The 9,590-nt window shown below is 43.5% G+C and overlaps 1 protein-coding gene across 1 annotated transcript; it reads left to right on the top strand.

Annotated features, from left to right (window-relative positions):
* Positions 1-79: 79 nt before the first annotated feature.
* On the top strand, positions 80-822 carry LOC113755699 (the record flags this gene model as incomplete). The annotated part of the gene is made up of 1 exon (XM_027299631.1): positions 80-822. A coding segment is annotated over one exon (743 nt), but the record flags the coding sequence as incomplete, so codon positions are not given.
* Positions 823-9,590: the final 8,768 nt, after the last annotated feature.

The raw sequence follows: 9,590 nt of genomic DNA, 5'->3' as shown, positions 1-9,590 counted from the left end.
GAGCGGGAACAGACCCCCTGGACATGGATCAACTTTACACGAGAGTTTAGTGAAAAATATTTACCTCCCATCGTACAAGAGAAACGGGAAGATGATTTTATCCGCTTGCGTCAAGGGACACTTAGTGTAGCGGAGTACGAGACCCAGTTCACAAAGCTCTCCCGTTTTGCCCCGGAGTTAGTGTTAACGGAGCAAAAACGAATCCGCCGCTTCGTTCAAGGTTTAAATGTGGAGATCCAGGAGGCACTTGCAGCTGCTCAGTTGGACACGTTTGGCCAGACACTAGAAAAAGCACAGCGGATTGAGACAGCTAGGGGACAGGTAAAATCCTTTCATGAGAGGAAACGAAGACAACCCGATTCGAGCCATTTGGTGACTGGACAGAGCTCGCAAAGTGAGTCACCTTCTAAGAAAAGTCAAGGAACAGATGGTCTTCGACCCGCAGGAACCCTAAATCAGGGTAAATTTGGAAGAGGAGGACGAGTAGGGCAAGAGCCCCAGAGGAGTGCCCAGCGTGGAGGGCCAAGTGCGGGCATTAAGCCAATCTGTGGTTTCTGTGGGGCCAATCACACTGACGAAAACTGTTGGAAGAACAGTTCGATCCGAAGATGCTATAAGTGTGGTAGTGCAGAACATCTGATCGCCCAGTGCCCTAAGTTACAAAAGGAGAAACCTAAGCCACCGACTGAAGGGACTACAGCTAAGCCGTCAAATGCAGAGGAAAATCGACCCAAAGGGCCAGCTAGAGTCTATGCAATGGGTCAACCTGAAGTGACTAATCCTTCGGCGGGTTTCGAAGGTACGCTTGGACCAAAGAATTAATTTCGAGGACGAAATTGTCCTAAGTGGGGGAGATTGTGAGGCCCCAGTCCGTCCGTAAGCTGAGATGAGGGTTATTCGTAAATCGGTGGGATGGAATTCGGGTTTTAAGGCTAAGGAGTAAAACCCTAACCTCGGTTAAGGTTGAAAACCCTAGTTTATTTTATTAGAAAGTTTAAGTGGGTTTTTTTTTTTCTTTATCGCCCGCCTTTTCTACATTTTTCTTTACTAGAACTTTCCCCAGATAATTCTTATGAGTAAATATAGGTTTTAGATGATTTTTCTAGTATCGGTTAGTTTTTGAGAAATTAAGGATATATAACGGACGTGGGACCCGCTAGTGCGAAATGTTCGGAAAAATTCGGCCAATTAGGTTAAGTTCCGGACACTGGGTGAAATTTATCGGGTGTTAAGAGATAAGTAGAGGTTGTGATGTGATTGATGTGAGAGAGAAAAAGGATAGAGATGCTTTAAATGGAGTGACAAGTGTCACTATCTCATTGGTTGGACTTGTTGGACAACTATTCACTTTTTTTGACTTTTTACCATTTAGTTAAAATATCTCAAAAACTTACCAAAAATTCACTCTTTCCTCCTCCCTCTTGGTCGGCCATCTTGAACAAAGAAGAAAGAAAACTCTTCCAATTTCTAGCTTCTATCTAGCTCAAATCTTCCAAAACAATCACATAAACTTGTTTCTACTCCATAAAATCTCTTCATTAGGTGTTATTTAGTAGTTTGGTGAAGTGTTTGGATAAGCTAAGGTGTCAAGCAACTCTCTCTCTCTCTTGTTTTACTAGGTGAGTAATGAATGAACCTTCTCCTTCATCTAATGAAGCTTAATTGATGCCTAGTGATAGTTAAAGTGATGAATTTCGTGGTTATTTCTTGCTTTTGGATGAATTGATGAAGTTTTCAATTTATTGGTGATTTTTCTGGTTTAATATGATCATGATGGTGTGGCTATCTTTGATGATTGGAAATGATGTTTAATAACTCTAGTAGGTGTAAATGATTGATAATTGCAATCAATTTCTGTTTTGGAAGAAATTCTGGAAAATTAGGGTTCTTGGTTCTTCATTCTGTCCGAAATTCTTGGTCCTAGATAGAGGCCGAATTGGCCTTGACTTAAAACATAAAAGTTGTAGGTATTGATGTTTTAAAGGTGTCTGTAAAATTTCAGGTCAATTGGAGTAGTGTAGAATGAGGTAAACTGAAATTACTATTGCTGTTCTGGGTTCATCAGGATGTTAGAACTGCGTCTGAAATGGGTTGTTTTGCCTGGAATTGTTTTGGATTTGGGTGTTGAGGTCTTCTGATGAAATGTATCCCTGTTTCTAAGCTTTCAGATGGCTTTGGAATTTTTGGATTTGGCCTTGTGTAGGCTGAGTTATGATGTTTGTACTAGAATACGGTTTGTGAACCTGTTTTGCGATTCTGGTATAGTGTCTTGCATTTTTGACCTTGTTACCTTCAAAACTGGACAAAGTTGCCTTCTTCAACATTGTATCCCCTTAAGTCCTGAATATTTTTGTAAAATTTCAGGTCAAACGGATTAGCGTATTCTGAGTTATAGACAGAACACTCAAGCCTGTTTTAGACATTAGTTTGTGTACGTTTTGAATTTCAGCTTCTGACCGTGGGTTTTCCGTTTTTATCTCGTACGATCAGGGTGTCAACTCCTTCGTAAGAAATGTAGATCTTGGTCTCAGCTTTGAAACGGTATAAAGTGCGTGGAAATCCGAGTTCCGTAGCTTCCGTTATGACCAAAACAAGATTGATCGTCAGAACTGCCTTGTATCTGGACAGTTCTGACGGGTACTTTGACACTCAGTTTTCGTTCTGTTCTGAGTGGATTCAGGTCTTGGCCAAAACATCAAAGTTTTAGCCTTATGTCTCAGATTTCTAATGCCTTTGCAATTTCCTGATTTGGACTTGTGAGCTAGAAGTTATGGTCCAGTAAACAGACCCTGTCTGTCATTCAAAGTGCAAACTTCTGGTACCGTTTTCCATGATTTCGACTTGTGTTGATTCGGATCTAGTTTAAGGTGTCTTCACGAGAATCGTAGGCCTTCCTCATAGCTTCGAAACGGTGTCTCGTTCATCTTGATCTGATATTTATAGCCTAACCTTTGATCAAAACGGTTTGAGATGGCCGATTTGGCCGTTTCCGTTTGCCGTTCCGCGCGAGCGCGTGTGCCGATTTTTGCCGTTTTGCTTGTTTTGGATCTGTTAGTAGCCGTTTGTGATATAATGTGATAAAATCTTCTATTTCAGATAGTGGTGAGTTAGGCGGAGCCGGTGGGGCCCACTACTAGCGAACACGCGCGAAGCGATTTTGCTTTAGTACTACTTTTGGTATTTTGAGTAAGTATTCAGGCCGCTCTTGTGTGTTCGTTGCTTATGTGTTTCGATTTGTATGAAGAGGTACCTAGGCGAGGGTGTACTTTATAGCACTCGACCTAGACCCTAATCTGCGCACCTATCTATACATGGCTTGAGCAATTTTGGAACTAAAACCCTTGAGCTTGTGGCTCAGGGTAACTTTTGAATAATTTTGTGAAATTTGTGAGTTTGGGGCTGATCTCAATACCTCGAGGGACTATTCGAGCCGGTTAGGGCTTAGTCGAAGTCAGTCCAACTTGGATTGAGGTCACCAAGTTTGTGAATCCGGTTCACCGAGTTGTGAACCAAGTTTGAGATCCGAGCTTGTGACTCAAGCTCAAGTTTGTGATTTCGTTCGCCCGGGCAAGTTTGTGAGGTGACTGGCCAGTGAGGGTGATAAGGTGTCCGGTGGGTGTACAAGTGAAGTTCTACGGACCTTATTTATGGTCGACGGAGTGTCGACAGGAGATCACGCATGGCAAATGACTTGGCTTTGAAGCCATATGTATCCTTATCATGTGATGTTTTTTTTCTGCTTTTGCTTTACTCCTGCTGTGTAAATGTGGTTACGTGAAATTTACGTTTTTACCCCTGTTTACTTACTAAGCTTCTAGCTTACCCCGTTTCCTTTGTTTTCCTTAGCAGGGGACGACGCGGGGAACTTTGGGACTCTGCCGTTAGTATAATTAGGTCTCGTTTGTAATAGTTGGACAGTTAGGATGTTTGTTTTTGTTTTAGTGGTTTGTATAAGGACCCTCCTTAGGGTCTACCTTCTACTGGTTGTTGTTATAGTATATTAGAGAGGTTTGACTTGATACTTTTGAAGATGTAAATAGAACTTGTTGAGGTTGTATATATTATAGACAGTTCTCTTAGTTTTGTGTTTCGAGTCCTGGCGCGAGTTAGGCAGGCGGCCCGCCGATACCCTTGGGTTCGCCCTTGGGAGAGGTGGGGTCGTCACAGGTGGTATCAGAGCGCCTAGGTTAGAGGACTTAGGCAATTGTGGGACATACGTGATAGGTTCATTAGGATTACGTGATTCTCTTTAAGTTGAATGATATATTTTAAGTTGAAATGCCGGTTAACTAACGAATTAATGTTTGTAGGTATGGATCCGGACAGTTCTAGCGGCGTGGGACCGGGACCGAGACCTCCGAGTGGGAGGGGCTCGGATGACCGGGTGCTGCGTAAGCGGGCGATCCGCTATCGGAGGAGGCTTGGGGAGCCCTACACTTTGTATTCTCCCTTCGGCCAGGTGTCGCGCCGACCCTGTGCGTGCTGGTATACCTATAGCTATCCTGACGAGGTTGTCTTAGCGATGGATGACGAGCGTTATCACCTAGACCAGGCGGTCGAGACTTTGAGGGCGCAGCTGGAGGAGGCTAGAGAGTTTAGCCGCTGGCAGGCGTTGCGCGTTAGGGACCTGGAGCAGGATCTCCGAGACACACACCAGCACCTCTTCGCTATGAAGAGGCAGCTCAGGGAGAGGGCCCGGAGTATCACGTTTGATTGTGGGGTCTTACTAGACATGGCCGCGGAGGCACCCCCACGAGCTACCGGGCCAGAGCAGATAGGTGAGCTAGGTACTTTAGGTTCCGTAGGGAACCGGGGGCCTAGGGGAGGCGTTTAGGGTCGCTTTCGTATTTTGATTAGCTGGCAGATTACTTTTGTTAGAACTGGCCTGGCTAATTTCTTTTGTTATCTGGTTGGCTGACTAGATTTTGGAGCCAGAGTGCTCGTGTGTATACTGGGTTTTGACCCGACTGGAGGTCGGGTAATTTGTATACCTTTTGGTGTGACTTTGTAAATAAATGTATATATTCGAGTATTATCTTTTGCACCTATCCTTTGTGTGCCTTTCGTGTATCTGTTTGTGTTTTGTTTTGTTTCTAGTTTGAATACTAAGCACACGTTATGCTTGGATCCATAGACTTTTGGCATTTAAATGGCCTCCGGTACTCGAGGTAGAGGTAGAGGGCGAGGACGAAGCCCTGAAATGGAACGTGAACAAGAGCCAGACCAAGTAGCTACAGCCATCCAGCGAATGGCTGACTTGATGGAACGTATGGTTGACCAACAGGGTCAGGGCCATGGGAATGCTGCTGGAAACCCGGGAAATAATCCGGGCAATCACGAGGGAGAGGACCGTGCTTTAGAACGGTTCCAAAAATTCGCACCCCCCAAGTTTGTAGGTGGATCTAACCCTGATCTAGCAGAAAACTGGATGGACCGTATGCTAGATATATTTGCCGCACTTAGGTATTCGGAGGAGCGGCAGATATCTTTTGCTGTTTTCCAGTTTGAGGGGGCCGCTCGAGCCTGGTGGAATGTGATCAGAGCTAAGTGGGAGCGGGAACAGACCCCCTGGACATGGATCAACTTTACACGAGAGTTTAGTGAAAAATATTTACCTCCCATCGTACAAGAGAAACGGGAAGATGATTTTATCCGCTTGCGTCAAGGGACACTTAGTGTAGCGGAGTACGAGACCCAGTTCACAAAGCTCTCCCGTTTTGCCCCGGAGTTAGTGTTAACGGAGCAAAAACGAATCCGCCGCTTCGTTCAAGGTTTAAATGTGGAGATCCAGGAGGCACTTGCAGCTGCTCAGTTGGACACGTTTGGCCAGACACTAGAAAAAGCACAGCGGATTGAGACAGCTAGGGGACAGGTAAAATCCTTTCATGAGAGGAAACGAAGACAACCCGATTCGAGCCATTTGGTGACTGGACAGAGCTCGCAAAGTGAGTCACCTTCTAAGAAAAGTCAAGGAACAGATGGTCTTCGACCCGCAGGAACCCTAAATCAGGGTAAATTTGGAAGAGGAGGACGAGTAGGGCAAGAGCCCCAGAGGAGTGCCCAGCGTGGAGGGCCAAGTGCGGGCATTAAGCCAATCTGTGGTTTCTGTGGGGCCAATCACACTGACGAAAACTGTTGGAAGAACAGTTCGATCCGAAGATGCTATAAGTGTGGTAGTGCAGAACATCTGATCGCCCAGTGCCCTAAGTTACAAAAGGAGAAACCTAAGCCACCGACTGAAGGGACTACAGCTAAGCCGTCAAATGCAGAGGAAAATCGACCCAAAGGGCCAGCTAGAGTCTATGCAATGGGTCAACCTGAAGTGACTAATCCTTCGGCGGGTTTCGAAGGTACGCTTGGACCAAAGAATTAATTTCGAGGACGAAATTGTCCTAAGTGGGGGAGATTGTGAGGCCCCAGTCCGTCCGTAAGCTGAGATGAGGGTTATTCGTAAATCGGTGGGATGGAATTCGGGTTTTAAGGCTAAGGAGTAAAACCCTAACCTCGGTTAAGGTTGAAAACCCTAGTTTATTTTATTAGAAAGTTTAAGTGGGTTTTTTTTTCTTTATCGCCCGCCTTTTCTACATTTTTCTTTACTAGAACTTTCCCCAGATAATTCTTATGAGTAAATATAGGTTTTAGATGATTTTTCTAGTATCGGTTAGTTTTTGAGAAATTAAGGATATATAACGGACGTGGGACCCGCTAGTGCGAAATGTTCGGAAAAATTCGGCCAATTAGGTTAAGTTCCGGACACTGGGTGAAATTTATCGGGTGTTAAGAGATAAGTAGAGGTTGTGATGTGATTGATGTGAGAGAGAAAAAGGATAGAGATGCTTTAAATGGAGTGACAAGTGTCACTATCTCATTGGTTGGACTTGTTGGACAACTATTCACTTTTTTGACTTTTTACCATTTAGTTAAAATATCTCAAAAACTTACCAAAAATTCACTCTTTCCTCCTCCCTCTTGGTCGGCCATCTTGAACAAAGAAGAAAGAAAACTCTTCCAATTTCTAGCTTCTATCTAGCTCAAATCTTCCAAAACAATCACATAAACTTGTTTCTACTCCATAAAATCTCTTCATTAGGTGTTATTTAGTAGTTTGGTGAAGTGTTTGGAGAAGCTAAGGTGTCAAGCAACTCTCTCTCTCTTGTTTTACTAGGTGAGTAATGAATGAACCTTCTCCTTCATCTAATGAAGCTTAATTGATGCCTAGTGATAGTTAAAGTGATGAATTTTGTGGTTATTTCTTGCTTTTGGATGAATTGATGAAGTTTTCAATTTATTGGTGATTTTTCTGGTTTAATATGATCATGATGGTGTGGCTATCTTTGATGATTGGAAATGATGTTTAATAACTCTAGTAGGTGTAAATGATTGATAATTGCAATCAATTTCTGTTTTGGAAGAAATTCTGGAAAATTAGGGTTCTTGGTTCTTCATTCTGTCCGAAATTTTTGGTCCTAGATAGAGGCCGAATTGGCCTTGACTTAAAACATGAAAGTTGTAGGTATTGATGTTTTAAAGGTGTCTGTAAAATTTCAGGTCAATTGGAGTAGTGTAGAATGAGATAAGCTGAAATTACTATTGCTGTTCTGGGTTCATCAGGATGTTAGAACTGCGTCTGAAATGGGTTGTTTTGCCTGGAATTGTTTTGGATTTGGGTGTTGAGGTCTTCTGATGAAATGTATCCCTGTTTCTAAGCTTTCGGATGGCTTTGGAATTTCTGGATTTGGCCTTGTGTAGGCTGAGTTATGATGTTTGTACTAGAATACGGTTTGTGAACCTGTTTTGCGATTCTGGTATAGTGTCTTGCATTTTTGACCTTGTTACCTTCAAAACTGGACAAAGTTGCCTTCTTCAACATTGTATCCCCTTAAGTCCTGAATATTTTTGTAAAATTTCAGGTCAAACGGATTAGCGTATTCTGAGTTATAGACAGAACACTCAAGCCTGTTTTAGACATTAGTTTGTGTACGTTTTGAATTTCAGCTTCTGACCGTGGGTTTTCCGTTTTTATCTCGTACGATCAGGGTGTCAACTCCTTCGTAAGAAATGTAGATCTTGGTCTCAGCTTTGAAACGGTATAAAGTGCGTGGAAATCCGAGTTCCGTAGCTTCCGTTATGACCAAAACAAGATTGATCGTCAGAACTGCCTTGTATCTGGACAGTTCTGACGGGTACTTTGACACTCAGTTTTCGTTCTGTTCTGAGTGGATTCAGGTCTTGGCCAAAACATCAAAGTTTTAGCCTTATGTCTCAGATTTCTAATGCCTTTGGAATTTCCTGATTTGGACTTGTGAGCTAGAAGTTATGGTCCAGTAAACAGACCCTGTCTGTCATTCAAAGTGCAAACTTCTGGTACCGTTTTCCATGATTTCGACTTGTGTTGATTCGGATCTAGTTTAAGGTGTCTTCATGAGAATCGTAGACCTTCCTCATAGCTTCGAAACGGTGTCTCGCTCATCTTGATCCGATATTCCTAGCCTAACCTTTGATCAAAACGGTTTGAGATGGCCGATTTGGCCGTTTCCGTTTGCTGTTCCGCGCGAGCGCGTGTGCCGATTTTTGCCGTTTTGCTTGTTTTGGATCTGTTAGTAGCCGTTTGTGATATAATGTGATAAAATCTTCTATTTCAGACAGTGGTGAGCTAGGCGGAGCCGGTGGGGCCCACTACTAGCGAACACGCGCGAAGCGATTTTGCTTTAGTACTACTTTTGGTATTTTGAGTAAGTATTCAGGCCGCTCTTGTGTGTTCGTTGCTTATGTGTTTCGATTTGTATGAAGAGGGTACCTAGGCGAGGGTGTACTTTATCGCACTCGACCTAGACCCTAATCTGCGCACCTATCTATACATGGCTTGAGCAATTTTGGAACTAAAACCCTTGAGCTTGTGGCTCAGGGTAACTTTTGAATAATTTTGTGAAATTTGTGAGTTTGGGGCTGATCTCAATACCTCGAGGGACTATTCGAGCCGGTTAGGGCTTGGTCAAAGTCAGTCCAACTTGGATTGAGGTCACCAAGTTTGTGAATCCGGTTCACCGAGTTGTGAACCAAGTTTGTGATCCGAGCTTGTGACTCAAGCTCAAGTTTGTGATTTCGTTCGTCCGGGCAAGTTTGTGAGGTGACTGGCCAGTGAGGGTGATAAGGTGTCCGGTGGGTGTACAAGTGAAGTTCTACGGACCTTATTTATGGTCGACGGAGTGTCGACAGGAGATCACGCATGGCAAATGACTTGGCTTTGAAGCCATATGTATCCTTATCATGTGATGTTATTTTTCTGCTTTTGCTTTACTCCTGCTGTGTAAATGTGGTTACGTAAAATTTACGTTTTTACCCCTGTTTACTTACTAAGCTTCTAGCTTACCCCGTTTCCTTTGTTTTCCTTAGCAGGGGACGACGCGGGGAACTTTGGGACTCTGCCGTTAGTATAATTAGGTCTCGTTTGTAATAGTTGGACAGTTAGGATGTTTGTTTTTGTTTTGGTGGTTTGTATAAGGACCCTCCTTAAGGTCTACCTTCTACTGGTTGTTGTTATAGTATATTAGAGAGGTTTGACTTGACGCTTTTGAAGATGTAATTAGAAC

This window comes from Coffea eugenioides, unplaced genomic scaffold, assembly GCF_003713205.1.
Source record: "Coffea eugenioides isolate CCC68of unplaced genomic scaffold, Ceug_1.0 ScVebR1_1654;HRSCAF=2540, whole genome shotgun sequence".
NCBI classification, from domain to species: domain Eukaryota; kingdom Viridiplantae; phylum Streptophyta; class Magnoliopsida; order Gentianales; family Rubiaceae; genus Coffea; species Coffea eugenioides.
This window is presented reverse-complemented; position numbering and strand designations above follow the sequence as displayed.